The sequence below is a fragment of the Carcharhinus amblyrhynchos genome, chromosome 23 (genome assembly GCF_965287045.1).
Source record: "Carcharhinus amblyrhynchos chromosome 23, sCarAmb.v2.hapA, whole genome shotgun sequence".
Lineage (NCBI taxonomy): Eukaryota > Metazoa > Chordata > Chondrichthyes > Carcharhiniformes > Carcharhinidae > Carcharhinus > Carcharhinus amblyrhynchos.
The window spans coordinates 25,833,693-25,857,443 of record NC_137346.1 but is presented as its reverse complement, the minus strand read 5'-3'; the positions used below and the strand labels follow the sequence as shown (position 1 = coordinate 25,857,443).

At 38.2% G+C, this 23,751-nt stretch overlaps 1 protein-coding gene across 2 annotated transcripts in view; it reads right to left on the bottom strand.

The window, feature by feature from the left end:
- The window catches only part of rabgef1 (RAB guanine nucleotide exchange factor (GEF) 1), a 47,292-nt gene extending 23,541 nt beyond the window's left edge, over positions 1–23,751 (bottom strand). The window contains exons 1-6 of one of the 2 annotated variants that reach the window (XM_080210974.1): positions 23,638–23,751; positions 10,306–10,488; positions 9,434–9,591; positions 6,612–6,731; positions 3,092–3,112; positions 969–1,138 (exon numbers count right to left, since the gene is read on the bottom strand). In XM_080210974.1, coding sequence (XP_080067100.1) covers positions 969–1,138; positions 3,092–3,112; positions 6,612–6,731; positions 9,434–9,591; positions 10,306–10,484 — 648 coding nt within the window. In that variant the 5' untranslated portion in view covers positions 10,485–10,488; positions 23,638–23,751. The remainder of the gene's footprint in view (positions 1–968; positions 1,139–3,091; positions 3,113–6,611; positions 6,732–9,433; positions 9,592–10,305; positions 10,489–23,637) is intronic. The other variant, XM_080210975.1, reaches the window with a different exon arrangement.

Sequence of the window (23,751 nt, the reverse complement as noted above, 5' to 3'; positions counted from 1 at the left end):
CTTGTGCATAAACCACAAAATGTTGGTTTGCAGGCGCAGCAGGTAATTAAGACAAATAGAATTTTGTCCTTCATTGCTTGAGGGATGGAGTTTAAGAACAGCAAGGTTATGTTGCAGCTGTATAAGGCGCTGCTGAGGCCACATCTGGAGTACTGTGTACAATTTTGATCTCCTTATTTGAGAAAGAATATACTAGCACTAGAAGGGGTGCAGCAGAGATTCACTAGGTCAATCCCAGAGTTGACAGGGTTGGCTTATGAGGAGACAGTGAGTAGCCTGGGACTATACTCGTTGGAATTTAAAAGAATGGGGGGGGGGAATCTTAAAGAAACATATAAAATTATGAAGGGAATAAATAAGATAGAAGCAGGGAGGTTGTTTCTGCTAGCGGGTGAAATCATAACTGGGCGGCATAGCCTAAAATAGGGGAGAACAGATTTAGGACTGAGTTGAGAAGGAACTCCTTCACCCAAACGGTTGTGAATCTATGGAATTCCCTGCCCAGTGAAGCAGTTGAGGATACCTCTTTAAATGTTTTTATGGCAAAGATACATAGATAGATTTTTGAACAGTAAAGGAATTAAGGATTATGGTGAGCAGGCAGATAAGTGGAGCTGAGTCCACAAAAAGATCAGACATGATCTTATTGCATGGCGGAGCAGGCTCAAGGGGCCAAATGGCCTACTCCTAGTTCTTATGTTCTATTTACTTGTGTAGAGGACATATAACTGACTGGTTGAGTCAAATCATTTGCTTTGCATTTGTGACTACAACTATAAATGGTGAGAAAATTTGCTTAGGAAAAGCTCAAAAACAAACTTCATGGGCAATATTACAGTTTGAAATCTGAGCATTTTAGTGAATTCATGATTCAATTATTGCACGATTCTGATATTTGTAGCAATTAATTTTTTTTTTACTTCCAACGACAAAGCACACATCTGAAACAAACTCCTTGCAAATTTTACCTTTTTATGTTGCATAGACTCAATGAATCCTCTGCATTGTTTCAGTATATCTTGACCAGGCTTGCGAAGGCTCTTCAGAAAATCAATAAAATCCTTAGATGCTTGCTCTGTTTCTAGGCTGGCCTGCCTATTTATGGATGGACTCGAGGCTTTGGCTTCTTGGTTGTCTGCTATTTTTGATAAAATTGCATAAATGAGAAACCTACGCCGAAATCGTGCTGTCGTTCACACCAACAAGATCTTTATGGTCCTGCACTGACACACCCCTGCCACAGGTTTCCCAGAGAGCAGTGCGTTCAACAGGAGACCCCATTGACAACGATGGGACCACAAGATCCTGCCACCTGCAAGTATCGCGCATCTTCCGTCACCGCGAAACACGCTACAGAGAGGGAGGAAAATCCTGCCCCTAGTGTTCAAATATCATTGGTTTGTTTCACATTTAATTTGGCTGAAGGCACAATGGTGCAACATACTGCATTTTTAGGATAAAATATACTTCGATACTTCAGGAATCTTGAGCTGGGGAACAGATGTTATACAACTAATGGTGATTATTTTAACTTTACAACTTTGTTTCTCGATACTTAGTGTGTTTCTAATTGCTGTGAAAGATATGCTCAACGAGAGCAAAACCAAAACAATGGTCACCATAAGTGTTGGTGTAGCTCTGCCCATCATAGTGTTGAAAGCAATCTCTATCTCCAACAATTATTACTGGGGCACTTAATGTCATATCGCCTTCTTTCTTGCTTCTGTACTAGCACAAAAATTACAGCAAATACCTTTCATAGTAGGAGTCAATTTAGTTTCCAGTGCTGAATGTTTAGTTTTTTTAAAAAAAAGTGTGATATTTGTCAAAATGTCAATAGGTGGGCAGTATCAGCAGACTACCTTGTTAATAGGTCATCCCATCAGGTATTTAAACAGACTCAATTAGTTTTAAACAAACGGATTAATCCCAACATATAAATGGACATGACTTTTGTTCAGGAAGTCGTGTCCGTCCAACACTATCAACTGCAAATTATATCCTCATTTTGCAGCTGAAAAATATAATGCAATACTGATTTTAACAGGCTATACAATTTTTAAAGCGTATATTTATACATTATGTTCACAAAACATTTCATAGTGAATAGTTCAACAATTCAAAGTTAAGTTTTTAGCAGAAAATTGTCTCAAGCATGAAATAGAGAAATGAATTCCCACTAAATAGCCACTAGACAGACTGTAGGGCAATTGCTACAATAATTGAAAACTAGCGACACAAAGCTCAGGTTAAAGAAAATAACTACTAAATTAATTCCCAAATAAACCAAATTACAACTTAAATAAAAACAGATTTCCAGGGTTTGAAGGACTTATTTGAGATATAATTGTAAAACAAGAATTTTTTTTCTTGTAGGCTGTATGAAATGTGTGAAAGATTAGAATCCTTTTAAACCCAACTTCATTCATATGGTTTACCTCAATATTCAGAAAAATACAACTAAATTTTGTTTGGCAGTGGTGACTTTCAAAATTGCATTTGTTTAATAGGTTTTTTTTTAAAGTTTATGGTTCCAATAGAAAAAAATTGAGACACGAAAAAGAACAATTTCCTTTCACTGAAGTTAAATAATTAGACACAATTAATGTTTTCAAACTTGAAATCAATAAAAACGTAAACAAAAAATTAAGTTATTTAGTAGTTATCAAATTAATTTATGTATTTATGCAATTAAAGCTTGTGACGTGCCCAAAAATTGGAACCATCAGCCATGCAGTTATATTACAATTTTTGTACTTTTGCATAGGTAAGCACTTCATGAAATATTAAATATTAATTGTTTTGTCTTACAGGAACGTGATATTGCCTGGATATTTGTCTTCTGGAAAATTGCAGGAGATTGTATAAAGACATCTCATCCTAATTAAAATACAGTCCTTTCATATGTTCACTAAGTTGAACTTAACCTGGGAGGCATTATAATTATGCAAATTAATAAAGTACTTTAGTCTCGTATCACAAACTGTAGATTTATATCCTCAATCAACAAAATTAGTTTTTTTTGCTGAATGCAATACATGCAAGTTCCATAACAATTTTGAGCCCAAATGATAAATTGGTTAGCACCCACCTTGCAATTTGCCAGCAAATACTGTAATGAAATGAGGGGCAAAAGATATCAAATGAATGCAAAGCACAACAAAAACAAGGAGAGGCACAAATTCCCCAGTGACATGCATATGTGAAACAAGTGAAAATTGGAAGCAATTTTGGTTATAGCTCAGAAAGTGTCACTTCACCCTTACACCAAGATGAAAATAGTTTTGCAAAAATGCAGCAAATAAAAACGAGTTTGCATTATAATAGTTATAACAATTTGTTAATGTTGCAATCTCCAATCTAAATTAATGTTTTAGGCCTCAAAATGAAGTTTCATGTTTTTGTCATTTAAATATACTATTGTCCCATTTCAGCCTTATCATTCTACTTGCATCACTCATTGATATTCTCCCATACCAGGCCTGCCTTACGGAGGATCCATGCTCACTAAGAACTGATTAATTCTGCCCAATTTATTTCACACAATTCTTACAGCCAGTCAGAGGAATAACAGTCTGGTCTGGCAGAATCTGATATAAACAAAAGTTCTCGGCCTTTTGGCTAAGATCAAGTGTCGTATCTGACATGCTGTGCTTGGTTGAAGTCATTGGGTTGCATTTCAGCTTCATCTGAAGAAATTTTTTAAAGCGGCATCTCGGCCTTTTGGCTAAGATACAAATTAGGTCATGCCTTGGAGCAGGAGGTACACCTACTCCAAGCAGCTTGGATCATGTAGATCAAGCCCAAGACAGGAGGTGAGAGCCCTGTCTTGTCAGCTTGGATTGGGAATGTCCTAATTTGTTGGGACTCTGAATTGGCTTTAATTTGACTTGATTGGATTGGAATAAAGCAAACAAAAAAAAACAAACAGTCTGGGCTGGATTCAAATCCCTGAGGCAAAGGACACTCTAATCAACTGTACCAGGCAATTATTGGTGCTCGTGAGCATTAGATTTTACTGAAAAATAAGTGACAAAAAGTACATTAGGTATTCTGTTAGTAAATTCTTCTCCAATGTACATAAGACAACACAACGGTTATTTAACTCAAATCAGAACTGCAATAATTCTCAATGTGGTTTACTTTACAAGTTAATTGGAGTAGTGGATAGAAATGCTGTTCAGTTGCTGTTCAACTGAAATTAAGTTGATCACAGTTAATAATATGTAAGGTTTTGGGTGCATTCTTAGAAGTTCTTGTCTATTGCATTGCAAGTTCTGAAGTTAAATATTAAATGATTTGGTCAGACACTGTGGACAAAGTGACTGGATACTTATATTTATTTCTACTAAAAATTTTGAGTAGTGTGTATCAGGCTGCTTGTAACGCACATAATGTTGCAGATTATATAACAAGCATAGACCTAACATGCACAAATTTATATTTTCTTATTGTCGTTGCTTTCACATAACCCTAAATCCTGATTTTGTTGGGACAGAGTGCAGAAAGTATCTTCCTGCTCTGCATCAGATCTTGGACTGTAGATACTGTTGCAATTCCCAAAGGTGAAACTGTTCCATTTCCAGCACTACCACGCCCCACCTTCAAATGATGGTTTTTCTATATTACGGTTCCACCTTCTTTCCCATTTCGCTCAGTGGTTACATGAGAGTTGAACTAAATAAAATTAAATTAATAAATGGAACTGCACATTTAATCTTTTTCAAGTACATGTTGTACAGAGTTTAGGTTTCCTGATTGTGATACAGCACCATAAGCAAATAGAAACCCTTCCAAGATTTCCAGAAGCTTTGTGTTCATCAAGATGAGTCTCAAAATTTCACCCGACTGCATTGTACTTGAATACAAGCTATTGATCAAAGTTAACAAATAAGAATTCTAACTGTGATTCCTGCACTTGCTCCACCCCTAAAAGTACACTACTGCTAACCTTTAGTCAATGCCTTTGTCAATTCATAGGCTTATCCTGAATCTTTGGCTTGATAGTCTTTCCTCCCCATTCAGCAAAAACATTACCAGTTAAAAGGGAATTTTAATTGCAAAGCTTTAGAAAAAAAAATTGTCACAGCTCATTCACCTCCACAACACTAATTTTCTACTTCTGACCTATTCCTCATTAAGTATCAGCAGGAAATCATTATGACATTTCAGTTTAAATAACAAATACAGCAGTGGGTAGAGGGAGAAAAGATTAAAACTGACTTAGTGAAAATTTAACTGATCCCTTCAAGAAGATTTCCAGTGTCTCAATGAACTGGAAAGTATTTTGTAGATTAAACTGCATATTTGCAGTTTAGCAAATATGTTTTTCAGCTGTGCTTTCTACCCATTAACAATCATGACTCAAGCCAATTTTGTATTTATTTGGAGTCTCAGGATGCTTTTGCTTTAATTACTTTTTTGCATTTCTAAGAACAAAAACAGCAATGTGAGAATATTTACAGTACAAACCTGATTTATCAGGTTGGATTATACATTTTTCAAATTTGAAACATACTTTAATCAAGTTGATTACACTATATTATAATGCAATAATGTTGGTCATCTTGGTATCATTATTCAGAAAAAATACCTCTGAATAAGCTGTCTACTCTATAAACAATAAAGAGAAATTTAAGGTGGAGGAAGGGAAAATATACAGACATTTTATATTAAAAAAATCTATATTTTAAGATAAAAAGAACAGGGATTAAAATTTTAGTGGCCATAGTTGTTAAAATTTAAAAAGCAAATGGACAAGATAATTCTCACCTGAAGTAATTGATTTGGGGTAATTATAAAGTCAAATACTTTATTCTGATTTCATGCTTCGCTTGGTAAAGCATCTTACAACTTTGGAATAAACTATATAGGGAATAATTCTAGAAAAAAAGTCTACTATTCCAATTCAAAACTATATTCCACATTTTTGATTCACTTTACTGAAACATGTTTATGAAACAGAGAATTGCCAGTTTCATTAATGTCTGCTGCAAGTGATGATACTTTGCCAACCTAATCAATAGGCATATCTGACATTATTTAGAGCATAGCGTATTTGAGCTCAAAGTCTGCTACCAAGTGGCAGACTTCAAACACAAGCTCCTGAACAGGAGGCACTTTACCAAAGGCTGGGGGGTGTGTGAAAAGAGGGAGAGACATCAGTTGTGCCCTCATGCATCTCTCAGTAAAAATCTGTAAATGCTGCTGTCTATATGGTAAAAAAAAAGTAATTGTTGGGGCAATGAGAAAACAACTATTACATTGTTTAATATTCAAACAGATACCAGACTTTACTTCTGGATGTACAAATTAATAACTTAAAATGTAAAAGGAATTCCAACTTTTATATAATAGTGCAAGAAATAAAAATGAAACTGGACTTTTGGAAGTTTGAGATTAGTTTTCATATATTAGAATTTGAATCAATTACATCTCTCCTCACAAAACATGCAAAATTAATTATAAAATAAAAAGTTGTGATTTGAGTAAAAATGCCAAATTAGTTATTTAACAACTATGGGCAGTAAAAGTAACCCCAGTTACCAAAGCTTGGTAACTCACGATACTAGTCAGCACAGACAGACAGCTTCATGGCTGTGCTGCATTACCTTCAGTAGGAGAAGCCAGCTCCCATGGTGGAGTAAAAATCTCCTTCAAATCCCTAAGAATGTTATCCGCATTGCACTCCCTCCCACCTACTCCATGCTTAAGAGCCTTGTCTTGATTCGCTAAATGCCGACGCAATAAAGGAAAAAACAGAAGCAAGAGACAAGTAGGAGAACAGCATGAATGGAACAAAAAAAAACACAAAAAAGCATATTATTCAGACCATAATCATACAGTATGAAAATTAGGTACCAACAGCTGTTAGATACCTCCATGCTGTGTCAAGTGAACACTGAAAAGTATGAAATGAAGTAATGGATTTCGTTCCCTCATTGTTAATATTTAGTTTTTATCCCATTAAAAGCAACTGCCATGAAATATCTATGATTAGTTGCGTAAAAAAATTAACATTGCAATTTGAAAGTTGAGATGCAGCCAACCACAATATAAAAATATCAGGTTCTTAAATTAATCATTGAAAAGCTCCTATCCTGTGTTACTTTGTTAAAGATGAATAAAAAGTCTATTTACATATGTGAATGATGTTTCTGCCACACTTCCAGAAAGTATCACGAGTGGATTGGGAACAGCTGAGAAATTTTCCAGCAACAGGTTTACAATTATTTTTCTTTATAACCAAAGAAATGGCTTTAAGGCCTGCAATGTTCTGCCCCAGGCTATGGTGGAGGTAGATCTATTCGAAGCATTCAAATGGGATTTTGGGATTGGATAGAGGACATGTCCCTTTTTCTTTTCGCTGTGCCACTTTTTGTTTGGCTCATGTCCAACCTTTGTTGTTCCTTGTGGAGCGGCTTGTTGTTTTCTTGTCCCTTGGAGCTTTTCCCTTTGTGTTAAATATTTAAATAGTCTTTTCTTGTGGAGGTTGGTATTTGGGAGCTATATTGCTATCTGGAAAGGAAGAATGTTCAGGCGAGCAGGTAGGGAAATGGCACAAGTGAATTGTTCAGAGCTGGTGCAGACAAGAAGGTTGAATAGCCTCCTTCTGTACTGTAACAATTTGGTGATAAGAAAATAGAAAAACTGAAAAAAAGAAAGGCAACATGTACTTTTTTTTGTTAACTTGATCCTATTTTAGTACGACTTATACAAATCGCATACTTTCCAAGTCTAAATGCAAATTAGAAATAAACATGGAAAATGTCTTATGATACACTGTTACTAAGTGAATGCACTATCAAATTTTCTATTGCAAAGTCATATAGAATCATAGAATCCTTATAATGCCAGAGGCCATTCAGGCTCATCGAATCTGCACCAACTCTCCGAAAGAGCATCTTGAGCAGGCCCATCCCCATAACACATTTACCTCACTAATCCGCTAACCGCATACCTTGAGACACTAAGGGGCAACTTAGCATGGCCAATCCACGAAGCCTGCACTTCTTTGGATTATGGGAGGAAACCAAAGCACCTTGAGGCATCCAGCACAGGCATGGGGAGAATGTACAAACTCCGCACAGTCACCCAAAGCTGGAATCAAACCCAGGTTCCTGGGGCTGAGGAGCAGTGCTAGCCACTGTGCCACTAAAGGGGGAGTAAAAAGCCCATTTACATACAAGCAAAAAATTAAAAATTAAGCTATTTGCATATTTTAGGCACATTGATTTGAGAATATTTACAGTATAAACTTAATTACTTTTTTTACTGGTTGGATTATAAAGTTTTCGAAATTTAAAATATACTTGAATGAACTTGATTACAAAACATTATAATGAATAATTTTAGTCAGGTCAATAACATTGTTTAGAAACCCACTGAATAAGCTGTCAAGTCTAGGAGTCATAATGTGGAGATGGATTGGGGAGGGCACAGTAAGAAGTCTCACAACACCATGTTAAAGTCCAACAGGTTTATTTGGACTCACGAGCTTTCAGAGTGCTGCTGCTTAATCAGGTGAGTCAGTGACTCATCTGACAGTGACACACTGACCTGAAAATACATGAAAACAATGCTGCCTTGTGTCAGTTAAACTTGAAGCATCACATTAAAATTTTGTTCCGTCACAATTAAATTCACAAAGTTTAGTATGGGGCAGACAAGTGTTTATATCAAGCTGATTTTATGTAAAAAGCAGTGCTGGCATGTTGCCTGAAGTAGTTTTCCAGCCTAGATTTTTTTTTGGTTGTGTGCAGATTAACAGCAATTTAAGTAGCAATCATTTTGCTGCTAACCATGGAAAAGAATATAAAGCGCAATCCTGCAAATGGTAGAAATATGGAACAAACACAAAATGCTGGACACTCAATGGATGAAAGATAAAGGAAATAACTGATATCAGAAAGGTTTTAGTTTTCAAAGAAGGCATGTGTAGAACTGAAGCGTAATCAAATTATAACCTCAAAATAGAAGTGTTGTGGTAAAATATTAATTATGTAAAACGAAAGCTGTTTTTAAAAATTACAGAATCCAGAACAAAGTCTAATTCTAAAAGTTTCTCTTAAAATACATAAATCGTTTAATCTTTCACTATTTCTGTGACAATAAACAGCGAGAGAGATAGGCAGTAAACAAGCAGTTACCCTTCACAATGATCAATTTTAATTCTCATTGAATCTCAGTGAATAGTTTCTCTAACTGATTCTTCTGAAGTGATAACCCAATATTTTCTTCATGTGGAATTCTACAAGCCATACTAACACAAGAATTACTGCTATTGTTTTATAATCTATACAATCAGAAATTTATACCAATATTTGCAATTAGAAATACTTTGAAAACTCAAGGCTGAAATGTTAGAAAAGCGATCTCTGAAAAAAAAGTCAAGATTCATTATGTTCAGCTCAAATGTTTCCAAGGTATTTACCTTTCTTTGGTGCAGCCCGAGATGATGGACTGAAGAACTTTTTGACTGTCTGGACTTTTCTTTTTGTCTCATTTGTTTTTTTCTCCTCAAATTTAGAAAAAGTGAGTGACGGAGCTCCTTGACTGCTAGCATAGGCAGCCTCTTCTTCGCGCTGTAAACTTTGGATTAAAAAATATTGTTTTAGATTAATATGCAATACACAAGCAAATATTCAGTGCGTACTGTAAAGGGCCTGTTACCTAATGGTGGTAAACTAACCTTTAGGAAGATTTTATTTGCATTAAGTATTTTCAACCTATTGCTCAGGTATAATTGCTGTAGTCAGAAAGTTCCACTTAAATTCAATAAAAAAAGGAATTTCAAATGCAGACATATTAGAAAAAAAATGCAATGTCCAGAAATTTTAAGAAAACAAAAGAGAGGAGACACCAATAAAAATAGCTGAAATGAAAGCAATACCAAGAGAAACAGCTGCATGAATTTAATGGGAACATAAGTACAGTGCAAAACCAATAATACAAGAGAATTTATCTTGGCGCCTAAGATGTTACCATATTGCACTTTATGCAATGTGGAATGTATTACATCCACTCAGTTTCATTTTTTGTTTGCATCGGTGCTGTATTAACATTCTTTAATAGTGAGCATACACCTGGTTCAGGACCAAGATCAGTTTTCAGTGAAGCACATTACATATGGCACATACAGACAAATACATTTTATTTGGACAGGATGGTCAGTTGCATTGTTAAAGGAATTAATACATCAAAAAATAAAATATAATGGAAAAGAAAGTCATTGTGGGACAGATCTTAGAATGTATAATGGATATTTCCAGTGAAATACAGAACAAACAAAAGTGGTAGCACTACCGTTCTGCAAGCTCCCAGTCTTCCTGAATCTGTCGCTGTCTCGCTTTGCTGTACTCCTCTCTCCAGCACTTGGAACAAAATCCTTGCCAAGCAGGATTGCCATAATAACCACAGCCTTTCTTACATAGCAGCTCGGACTGGTCCACATGGATTCCTCTGCGCTCAGATTTCAAGCTCATCTTTCTATTAAGAGACAAAGTAAAGTAACAGTAAAAACAAAAACGGTTCCCTAAAGCCTGAAAGAAAGATCTAATCAGCATAAAACAGCTGCAAAGATCAATAGAGATAATAATTTACTCAAATGCCTTCACTGTAAAATGGTTCTTTAAATAGGATTTCAATGATTTTTTTTTCCTCTTCCTTGTAGCTCTATTAGAAACAAAACTATACATTCAGGGTTCAGCTATCAAAATTAACACCTCGGTGCTGATTTTTACAAGCATGTAATGCATTTTAATATTCTTATCATGCTAATTGCCTCATGTCTACAATTATATATGATGTTTACAGTTAGTTACAGACAGTATTAAAGAGCATCAAAAGTTGAAACCATCAAATGCTCTTAAGATTGTTCTCTCACTTTCACATGGTACAAGCTGACAATGTCAAACTAATTTGCCATGTGCTATTTCTCAGACCATTTTAATTTTAATGAATAGGATTTGTCCAGTATTGATAATGCAAAGTTGGACCAGGTCATCTGGATAATTTACTAAATTTACAAAAAGCTTCAAGAAGTTCAGTTTACACCAGATGCAGTTATATTGGTAGAATAATCCAAGGATGGAATTTTTCCATTTTAAAACTAACTGCCATGGCGGGAGCAGAAATACGAACGATTTCCTAGTCCGGTATAAAATGTGAAAATATGCCCCATTTTCTGGCTCAGACCTCATTAATTATGCCCTGTGTGGGCATAATTAATGGATGGCATGTAGACCACTGTTGTGTCTGGTTGCCATATTGAAAAGGCATCCAAAATCATAGGTCCACTACTGAAGAAGGCAAACCACCTGAAAATTAAGATAGAGATCTGAGAGCACTTTGAGACCAGAAAGTGAATCTCCTGAGAATAAAGATGCATCTCCTAGAACATTCTAAAGCTGAAAGATGGAACCCCTCCAGGACACCTAATCTGGAAGGCCCACTGCTATGTTCCAGGGTGTAGGATTACATGCTGAACTCCAGAGGCAGCCCCAAGCATTGTTCAGATGAGTCCCGACAACTACATTTCATACTGTTCCAGATGTGGTTCACATTGGTGGTGTAATCCTCACATCAAACCAACTGTACCACATTACACTGATATAGAAACCACAGCATATCTGGCCCTTAAAAGATAATTAGAGATGAGAAAGATTAATCTTAATTAATCAACACAGATACTCTCTCACCCCAACTTTATTTACCCAAACACTTCTATGAAGAACAAGGGCTGTCAAAAGGTAAATTTGAAAAGGTTCTTAACCATAGATAAATCAAATTGATGAAGGACTGAAACATGATAACGCTGTTAACTACAGCTCCCGAAATGGAATATGGGGATTGTAATGCACAATTAATCCCCACATGTTGAATATATTGCAGGCAACATGCCAATTTCATGCTGTTTTAAGTAATTTCAATCTCCATCCAGTGGCAGTCAACAGCCAAACAGATTGCACAACATTCACTGACACTAACAGAAAAAGGAGCTAATTGGAGAAAAATATTTTAATTTATACAGTTCCTTTCACATGCATAGGACAAACCAAAGCATTCTTCAGCCAATAAATGTTTTTAAAAGTAGTCACAGAAGTAATGTTGGATGTAGGTACATTAATTATCCTGATCCTCACTAAAGAAGAATGTTCACCATTATTGGAATTGCCAATGTTAACGTGTAACGAAAGACTGGATGAAAACATTGAAGGTTCTGGCATCCTCATATCCAGTCCTCCTCCTTATATCCTGTCTATCCCTCATGCAACACTTCTGACTTACAAGCTGGTGATACAAGTATGCATTTCTCATTTCCTCATTGTCCTATACCACTATGTGCCCTTCTTCTTTCAGATGCCCAAAATGTGGTCAGACAGTGGACGAGCAACAAGTGTTATGAAGGAAATTCTTGATCTGACACTTGCAGCCACCATCTCAGTTAATAAAACTTTGTGCAATTCAGAAGATAGTACTGAGGCAGGATCTGCACATGGCAACACAGCAGTCACAAGTGTCTGCAGCCAGTTCGGAAGCAAGAATAGTACAGATACCAGTTTGCAAAAGATCACATCTGCACAAGAGTTCTACTCCAGAGGGTTCAGATGAACAGTTTGATGGGGCAGCCTACAGAAGACTGATGAGTATGTATAAAATGCATGGTGGATAGAGAAGACTGCCAGAAAACTTGTGGTCAATTCAAGGAGACTGGAGGAGGTCCAATTCTTTCTTGGCACAGGGTTTGTGCAGTCTTTGACTGCACAGAAATAATGACCAACTTAACCAGCGCACTTGCAACCCAACAATGATGCAGCATCTGATAGCTGAAATCTCAGCTTCCACTGAAGCATAGACAGCTTCCACAAAGTTTTTACAAACTTTTAGAGATGCACCATAGAAAGCATTCATTCTGGTTGTATCACAGCTTGATAAGACTCCTGCTCTGTCCAAGACTGCAAGGAACTACAAAATGTAGCTCAATCCATCACACAAACCAGTCTCTGCCTACACTTCCCGCTGCCTCAGCAAAGCAGCCAGCACAATTAAAGACCCCACACACCCCGGACATTCTCTCTTTCACCTTCTTCCGTTGGGAAAATGATACAAAAGTCTGAGGTTACGTACCAACTGTCTCAAAAACAGCTTCTTCCCTGCTGCTGTCAGACTTTCCTTGCATTCAGTTGATCTTTCTCTACACCCTAGTTACGATTGCAACACTACATTCTGCACTGTCTAGTTTCCTTCTCTATGAACAGTATGCTTTGTCTGTATAGCACCCAAGAAACAATACTTTTCACTGTATGTTAATACATGTGACAATAATAAATCAAATTAAAAGGTCTGAGTACCGCAATCATGGTTGTGGATTGGTGTGCAAAAGGGCTTGTAGAGTATCAAGGCAGTCTAGAAATCTTCCCAACAGATTACTAAATGGGGACCAAGGGAAATGCACAAGGGTGATTGGTTGACTTTTGTACGCAATATGAAACTTTCATTTATAAATTTGATTTGGCAGGTTTATGGCAGCTTGTAATTCTACATTATGCAAAATGGACGCTGTGATCGTCAGTGACATAAATGTGGGAACGTCACTGAATGGGGTGCTGGGGTTGTACTTACTTTTTAATCACATTCAGGTCAGCTCTTCTCTGATAGCCCGACCAGGAAGCTGTCTAGCTTGGCTCCTCTCTTCCTCTCTCCCTGAACTGCTTGCCATATAAGCTGGTGACAAGGGTTATACCCTCTTGGGTGATGAAGCTGTGCTTCAGACAAGTCTTGACATTACCAAGTATTGCAGGTATCTTCCACTTAGCTAAAGTATTATTTCAACATGCTAATGGTCTCTCCAACTCATTTCATGCATTTACCTATATGATTTGCTGCCAACGGCCACATAGCAGCTAGACATTGAGCGAGTGGAAACCCTTTGGGTTTCGGCTGGCATGCAGAATTGAAAGTGTGCACTTAACAGCATGCTGCATCATGAGGAAGCCTGCAATCTAGCGAAGTAGTGTGCTTACTCTGCATATTTTTCTGTGATTAGAAGAAATGAAATGTCGTTAGCTGTCAATGAATAGACTGATTGACCTCCTTCATGCAATGGGAGATAGGAAATTGAGAGGTGTGTAAACATCTTTAGCTTTTGTCCAGTTCAAATTTCATGTCACCTTCGCAGTCATTAGTGAAGATGATCTTACAGAAGAACAGCTATCATGCATATTTCCTCTCACTGAGGTTTATTAGGAAGATTACTCCCGAAATATCCTGGGCAGATACAGCTTCCTGCCGAACACATTTTTCCACATCTTTCCCTTTTAGTAGGTTGACCTGCTCTGCATGGTCTTTGCAATGCCATATCCAAGGGGACTAGAATGCTCTGGATTCCATTTTGACAAACAATAGCTGTTTGCAATCAAACAGCAGGACATGCACAATTTCTCATTGAAAATATCCTAGTATATTTCCTTCTGAATCAAATTATTTCAAAACAATGCACCAAATCATAATAATTATCAGGATCTGTATATATGCCAACCAAAATATATGAAAAAGAATGCTCAAAATATTGATGATTCTGGTTCCTTTTCAGAATTAGCGCATATTAGTTGAAATTCACTTTTCAAAACTGAAGCAGAAACCAGCCTTCAGTATCATCATAACAGATACTAGCAAACATAAAAAGGATGAAAAAAGACCATCAGACTCATTGATGCTCTCATCCTATCCACAGGATGATGCAGCCTATACCCTGCCCTCCTGAATTTTCAACGAGAGGGAAAAAACTAGTTAATTTCAGCAAAGTGCTGGAAAATTTATCCTCAATTAAATAAAACAATCAAGTTATTTACACAAGGCAAAAAACTAAAACTTTTATAAACCGTACTCTTTAAGCACATGCCAACGAACTCCTTCAAGAACTGATCAAGTCCTTCACTAAAGACCTATAGTATTCACTCTTAGTTCACGTTCCAGAGAGCAAACCTTCATGAAAAAAAACATTTACTAGCATCAAACCTGCCTCTTTGTCCATATTTTTGTTACGTCTTCTAATACTATCACCTTCCATTTCAATTTTTTATTCAATTCTACCATAAAACATCATGTTCCAAGATGACATTTCTGCAAAAAATGTGAACTTTCCAAGTCCAAGCTCATAATTAAAAGATCCATGTAAATATCCTCTTGTTTTCAGCTCTGTGTTTCTCAAGGTTCATTATCTCCATCATTTTTGATGGAGAAGTGATCATGACAACAAAAGGATGAATTAAAATTCATATAACGTAAAGGATTAAGGATTTGATGGGAGGAGGGACGGAAAGAATTTTATTCCCCACTCAAGGTACGAAGAGTAATTCCAACACTGTCTAATTTAATATGATAACAAGATATCCTGGAGACAGGGTTCAATGCTTTCGGATCTGATCGTGGCATATTAGTAATTTTCGTGGATTACAAATCTAGATGTCCAGATTAATGTTCCAGAGAAATGAGTTCATAGTAACAGTTCTGCAATAAAATGCTGTTCTCATTAACAGCGCCTAAGAAACTACTGATTTTTATTTTCCAGGGGAAGTATCCTGCCATTTTCTCATGGTTTGGTCTACATATGACTGCACAAATAGTCCCAGCTGACCATAGGCTGCTCTCCTCTTTTGAGGGGGACAGTTGACTGATAATAATTTAACCTGAAGATCACCACAACTCTGGCAAGAGGCAAGGTCAATCTCTTAATCAAGATGTTGAAACTATGAAAGCAGGGCATTATGCCCTTTTCACGAATAATCTCAGCCAGGATGGGAATTGAATCTGCACTGTTGGGAGTCACTTTGCATCACTAACCAGCCGTTCAGGCAACTGAGCTAACCGACTCACTGAGATAGTAATGTATTGGCCACTATACAGGAAAAGAGTCCTGTCCATAAAGAAAGTCAAAAAGTCTAAGGAATTTATTGCAAGATTAGTGTTGATAAGAGGATCTGAACAGAAATGATACAACATTTGCTCAGATCACAAGGAGGTACTATTTTGATTTATCTTAGCATTAAATAGTCAGCAGTTTGGACACATTCCTGAATACAAAGCACAGGGACTGCTGATGGGAGCAATTAGTGCAACTGAACCAGGCAGAATATCCAAGAGAAATACAAAACTTGTAACACTGACCCTAAGAAACGTGCTAGATGGACAGCCACAACCTCAGAATTAAAGCTTTCTATTCTAGTTGGCAATCACCTAATCAAGATGTCGGTTGAAACTATGAAAGCAGGACATTTATGCCCTTTTCCCCATAACATTGATACTTCAGAACCACATGTAACAGAGGCATCTCAGGGCTTGCTAACAGAAACACTAGAGGACAAACAACAACTGAATTGCGAAAATAAAACGGAATTTCCAGCTTTCTGGATAAGGCCTGCAGCCAAAATTGTAAACAATAATTCAGTCACCTTGAAATGCTTTGTGATAGATATACAGGTAGCACAGTGAAGTTAAATACCAAGATAAAAATAGTCTGCTAATGTTACATATGATTGAATATGCCTTTTTAGGTCTGACACAAATATTGGAAATTCACATGACTTGGACATGAACAAGGATCAGGAATAGGCTATTCAGCCCCTCACTGAGATTATGACTAACTTTATAGTAACCTCTAATCTGCATCCTGCCTATCCTTGTCAACCCCTTGCTTATTGCAGACTGAGTAATATAATACAATACGACACTGCCCAATGTCGATCCAAGTCCAAATAGCTACTGTGACATACAAGGGATACAGATTTTGGATCAGTAGATCTCAACCAGGACAATGATTTAGGGCCCCCTTGCTTCCAACCTTGATCAGGCTCAAATGTCTTTCCACTATTCCAATGCTTTGTATCCCAGCCCTGATGCTGTGTACAGCCAGTCCTCAGAGTTGTAACACAATTGGCTCCTGAAAATAGTGTTATAAAGCAAAGTGTCATAACTTGGAACTGATTTTTGCAGGGGAACAATGTTAAAAATGGGGGATTGATTCATGAACCAAGACCTAATAACCCTATTTACTAGATATACATTTCTCTTTTCCAACTTACTCTCAGGAATTTAGTTCGATATTTTGGTCAATGATTTCATACTTTTTAAACCTGTTTTCACGGCTTGGGAGAAAATGGTCTTTTGGAGCTTAGTCACCAAATGTTTTTTTGACTGGGTATCCATGTCCCTGATCATTCTCCGTGAAGCACAACCTCCACTCCCACGTGTCTTCCTGTTCCAACTGAATTCAGACCTCTCCTGGACAGCTATCTGAAGTCCAGCCAACTTGGCTTACACAGCATTGGACAACACTCGAGCCTAGCTAGGGTCAGCTGCAGTGAACAAATTGGGTGCGGCATTCTGGAATAATTTACCAGAGAACGGTTTTCATGTTGGTCCAGGTTATCCACCAGCTGTTCACTGCTCATCATTGCCACCTTTGGTGCTGGTGAGAGCTACCAGACTGAAGGGCACCTGTGGGGACAGGCATGTGGTTTAGGAATTTTCCCACAATCCAACAATGCCACCCCAAGCTTGAATCAAACACGGTTTGAGCAAAAGGCTGCAGGCACCAGAATCCCACTGTAATTAATGGGAAAGAGTCAGTGGGGCAAGGCCACATTTTACTAGCAAGTCAGAGGAAGGTTTCTCCACTTCCCTAGGCTCAGAGTTAGCAACATAATCAATAATAATAATAATATAAATAATAGGGTGCACGGAATGTCAATGTGCACATATGAACCTTTGAACTTGTTGCTTGCATGGCATTATAAAAGCTGAAACCAATGATGTAAAATTGAAACATGGCGTCAATTTATACATTTTGTAAGTACTATGTCTCATAACTCAAACGTCATAAAGTTGAGGACTTCCTGCATTTACAACAGCAGCATTTTACGATTTTTCACATCAGCTATTTTTAGCATAGTGAAGTTATTGGAGGTGGTGAACATGGAGAACTACTACCCAATTTCCATTTTTAACTGTTCACGTGCAGTTGCTGGAAATTGCTGACCAAATTACTTTTAAAAGCAAGTGCTGATGACCTCACTACTATTTTTATTCCAAAATATGGGTCATAACCTTTTAATTGCCTCAAACAATGTTCGCAAATCATCAACTTCGATCTCTTACAATTTGTCTGCACACACAACCCATCTTGATATTAGCACAGTGACAACACCACAAAAGTATTTTGGTGGTCGGGAAGCACTTTGCAATACGGTAAAACGTACATTTCATTAGAAAATCTTTTTCGCTCACTATGTATTTAACAGAATTAAACAAAATCACAATGTTTATCTGAATTCCAGTTCTGATTCTCACCTGAAATATAAACCTACATTTTCTCCTTGCATGATGAACCATGTCAGTTTTTTTCTCTTGTCCTTCAAATTTAAGACAATTATAAACTACTGAGCACAGTATGTTCAAATTTGAGATGTGTATTATTGTAAGCAAATGCATTGAGGATCCTAAGTAGTTATACACCCCTAAATATTAAAGCGAAACATGCACGTTGACAGATCCATGGATGAAATACAATTTTAAGTTATAACATCATCGTTGCCCTTAAGACACCCATCTCCTCAGCTAGCAATCCTAATGCTGATATGATTGTGGATACTTGGCTAAGAGGAAGAAATCTTTTTTCTTTAATTTTTTTCATGGAATGTGGGTGGGGTATCTAGCTAGGCCAGCACTTATTACCCATCCCTAATTGCCTTGGAGTTGGTGGGATGAGTCATCTTCTTGAACTGCTGAAGTCCATGCGCTGTGGGTACACCCACATGCTGTTGGAAAGCGAGTTCCAGGATTTTGATCTAGTAATAATTAAACAATGCTGATATACAGTACAGCATCTCAAATTCAGTTGACTGAAAACTGGGACAATATTCTAAAAGGGCCATCCAAGAGTTTTAATTCCTATTAAATAAGTGAAAAAAATTACTGATCGTTTGGGGAGTTAGTGCTTCAATGCAGTGGTGTACCAAGCTGTTATCCACATGGCACCCCTGATACTTCGCATTCTCCAAACAATCCTTGACCCCACCCAATCCAACATACCTGATCCACACAATCCACAGAGGAGCATCCAACCTAACCCCTTGGCTAATAAAGCAGATAACTCTGCAGCGTAAAAGAATGCAAGTCATGATACAATGAAATGCTGTAGGGCAATAAATTTAAAAGCAATCAGGTCAAAAAAGCCAGCAAAAGTCCCTAATGTTAACTTCAATAGAAAAGACAGATGAAGCTCCTTGGCATGAAGGTGTGCCAGAAAGACTAGAAGCTCAGATGGCTAGAAAACACTTCTCTATATTGTAAAGGAACTTCTTATCTGGATTTCTTGCACCCTCCTGTTCATTAAGTTTCAAATTTCCCCACCCCACCACACTATCTCAGAAACCAGCAAGTTCCAAAATCTGGCACAGACCGGTCCCAAATTTACCACTTTTGAAACACCATACATACCGCTCCAAGTCAAGATAACATGTGATTTGGTCAGGAATTGGCAGCTTGCGGTACTCATAGGTTTGGAAAGTGCAAAGAAGGCTTGAACAATTCTGCAGTGTATCTTGGAAGATGGCATATACTGCTGTCACTGAATGTTGGTGCTGGAGGGAGTAAATGTTTAAAGGAGATGGCATGCCAATCAAGAAGGCTGCTTTGTCCTGGTGTTGTGCTTCTTTAGTTTTGTTGGAATTGCACTCATCCAAGCAAGACTCCATCACACTCCTGACTTGTACCTTGTGGATGGTGGAAAGGCTATGGGGAGTTAGGTGCCAAAAGAATTTCCAGCTTCTCATCTGCTCGTAACCACAGTATTTATATGGTTGATCCAGTTTTTTTGGGCGTTGGAACTCCGAGGATGTTGATAGTGAGGGATTCAGTGATGGGAACACCACTGAATATCATGGGGAGATGGTTAGATTCTACCTTGTTGGAGAAGATCATTGCCTGACACTTGTGTGCCATGAATGCTACATGCCACTTATCAAACAGCATATGTCTGAACACGGTCCATGTCTTGCTGCTTATGGACATGAGCTACTTCATTATCTAAGTAGTCATGACTGAACATCTGTACACCTTTTAATGGTGGGGATGTCATTGAAGAAGCAACTGAAGATGGTTGAGCCTAGGACAACTACCCTGAGGAATTCTGCAGTGATGTCCTGGGGCTCAACTGATTGACCTTATGGTGTTTCCCAAGTTGCATGCAAAACTCCATTTGCTATCCACTTCAACTGACAGATTCAAATTTTCCTTGTACGAGATGGAAGACAACTTGAAAGGCGTAAAGCAAATAAATCCCCAGGGTTATCTGGTATCAATTCCACAGTGTAAAGGCAAGAGACTAGCAAAGAGTCTTGCAAGGCACTGATAATCATTGTGCTGGAGTCTGTTGAAATGGATGAAGTAAAAGTTTGAAAATAGTCTAACACACTGGTGCCATATTTGAAAAGTGACAAAATAGACAGTAATTAGATCCATCAGCTTAACTTTCATGGAAAATCATGGAAACAGTTAATCACATCTAAATATTTACCCAGTAACAGCAGTCAAAATGACTTTGGACATGAAAATCCTGTCTGACCAACTCTTAATTCCTTTGAGGATGTGTCAAACCAAGACAAAAATGGTAAATGCTGCAACATTAGACAAAAAAAACCACAAAGATCTTCAAGACCACAAATATGTGCATGCACAAGCTTAGATAGGAACACACCCAGAATTTTTTTTCTAATGCATAGGCCAATATTATAAACTTTAACTTTTAATTAAAGAACAATAACCTGATTTATTTCCACTTCACAGCTGTTCAGAGAACTAAGGAATTTTTTTTATCAACCTTTTCTTTTCGATTTTCTTTCCCCAGTTCCCTCCACACTTCTGAAAATGCAGATCATTGGTACTGCTGTGAACTTTCTGTCTGGTTATATAGATTGTCCTTCTAGGTAGACTTCACACCTTGTATTTCAGCATTACCAATGGTCTTTTTAAAAACCTTTTCAAAGGTGGACCAGAAAGAACATAAGAACATAAGAAATAGGAGCAGGAGTAGGCCATCCAGCCCTTCGAGCCTGCCCCGCCATTCAATAAGATCATGGCTGATCTGTCGCTGCTCATCCCATTCGCCTTCCTGACCACCTGCTGGTAAGACAAGGCAATTTACGAAGCATTAAACTGCTTTATTACAAACACAGCAAGTGAAAATACAGACCAATAATTATGTGCAGAGTCACTTAATTCAGTTGGCATAAATTGATTTCACATAATACAAAAAATGCACATGCTTCATAAAAAGAGTTACAGCACAGGAGGCTGCCATTTAGCCCATCAAGTTCATGCTGGGTTTCCAAGAACATTGGAGTTAGCCCCACTTCTCCACCTTTTCTCTCTGCTCTTCAAATCCCCTCTTTTTGGATACCTAGCCAATTCTCCTGTGGTAGCCATTTCTATTCGCCTCCAACAAATCTCAAGAATTCTATTTCAGATCCTAACTATCATGTATAAAAAGGTTTTTTTTCTCAGGTTGCCTCATGTTCTTTTGCCATTTACCTTTCCGTCTGCTTCTCAATCCTTCCGCAAATGGGGCAAAGTTCTTCCAATCTATTCTGTTTAGAGTGTTCATAATTTTAGACAACTATATAGACCTCTAAATATTCTCTTCTAAGGAGAACAATCTCAGCCAAATCAATCTACCCACATAAAATTAAGTCTTTCACCCCAGAACCATTCTTGTAAATTTGTTCTGCATACTCTCCAACTTCTTCAAATCCTTTCTGAAGTGCAGTATCCAGAATTGGACACAATATTCCAGTTGAGAGCAAATTAGTATTTTTACTTAAAAGTTCAGCATAACTTCCTTGCTTTTCTACCAGCCTAAACTCATTGAAGTTTATCACTACACTCCTCAGTTCATAACTGTCCCTTGCATATCCAAGTCTAGATCTTGTTTCTGTACTCTATGCCCAAGACCCCACATTTCTTATTAACTAACTTTCTCATTCTGCCCTACCACCTTTAATAATTTCTGCATGCATATCCCCATGACTGCTGGCTCCTACACTCCCTTCAGTTTGCGTTGTCTTTCTTTGTTTTTCCTTATTCATCCTACTCATTTCATACTTTTCTGCTTTAAACTACATCTGCCATGTGTCTGCTCATTCCACCTGTCTAAACTCATTGAAGTCTATCACTCGACTCATTTCACAATTGTGCCTTGCATGTCCAAGTCTAGATATTTAATACAGATCAAGAAAAACAGCACTGGTGGCCTTATTTTTAGCCCCTAGGTTCCACATAAGCTCCCCCACCTAATTCCTTCCACTTCTCCTTCTTTAAAATCTACTTCCTCCTAACACGTCTATAATTTTCTTGCGTGTAAATAAAGGTGGAATTTCTGTTAAAAAAGGGCATTTTAGATGACAACTATCTTATCTTTATATAGTACTGAAGTGGCACCAGTAACTTGAATGTTTATCAGGAAGCCATCCTTCCTGTCATCTGACACCTAATCATGTGTCACGACCTCAAAAAAAATGCATAACGATAGTAATCAAATTGGCAACAACAGTACAAACTCCGCACAGAAAAATGGAAAACGTGGAGCAGACAGTTCACTTTATTTATTACGAACTACTCAATGGGAATAGGTTGTATGGAGATGGACACAGATTGACTAGAAAGAACATTAAACAACTCAAAAGTACGCCACAAAACAATGTAAACATGCCCTAGTCAAACTTTCTGTTTCACTTGAGTGGGGAGGAAATATAGAGTCATGAATTCCGTACATGGTTTCCAGCTCAAGTGCAACTTAAAATACAAATCTTCCACGACGCAATGACATTCCAAAGTCCTTCACAACCTACTTAGCAAGTGCAACAATTAAAATTCGGGGAAATGCAACAGCCAAGTCGAGCACAACAATGGCCGAGTCACTTGTTTTGGGGACGTTAGTTATTAAATGGTGGCCAGGACAGGGCAACTAGAACTCTTCTACTCCTAAGAGAGTGCCAACGGGATCCTGGTGTCCACTCAAGAAAGGACAGGGCTTCGGTTCTGATGAAAGGTCATCTCTGCAATCAGTGTTTTGTTTTTATTTCGGGGTTTCGCTGTCTCATCCGACAATGCGGCGTTGCTGGGGTGTAAGCGTCGATTTATTTACGACCTCCAGTCTGGCTCTGGAGTGCGGCTTTCCGACTGAGGAGCGGTGTGATAACACTTAGCTCGGGGCATAGGGGTCGGTGCATTTTAAAACCGGCAATCGTGTGAACTTTGTTCCCCAAACGGTCCAGGGAAGATTCAGTGATTGGTTGGTTGGTTAGGACAGCAGCTGACCGAAGGGTCCACCGCACTGCTGCCATCACCGCGCTCTGCCCTGCCCTGCCCTCCCCTCCCTGTCCCCACAGTGGGGGAGGATGCAGAGTTTAGGGCAGGGTGGATGCACTCGGCCTTGACCGGGGGGGCGCCTGGCCGTGCCGGGAACTGTCAATCTTGACAGCGGCACTGGGGAAGGGGGACCGCCAGCCCGCTGCAAAACGGACTGACAATCAGTCTAACACCGCTGAACAATCGACAAGACGCGCCCGGGAGGCCTCTCACCTGGCTCGGTCTCAGTCGCGGTTACCGCCGCCTTTCCTCCCTCTCCGCTTCCCCGTCCGGGCCTTTTGTTTTTCCTTGTCCTCACCAACCGCTGAGCCGCGCGCCGCGGGGTGG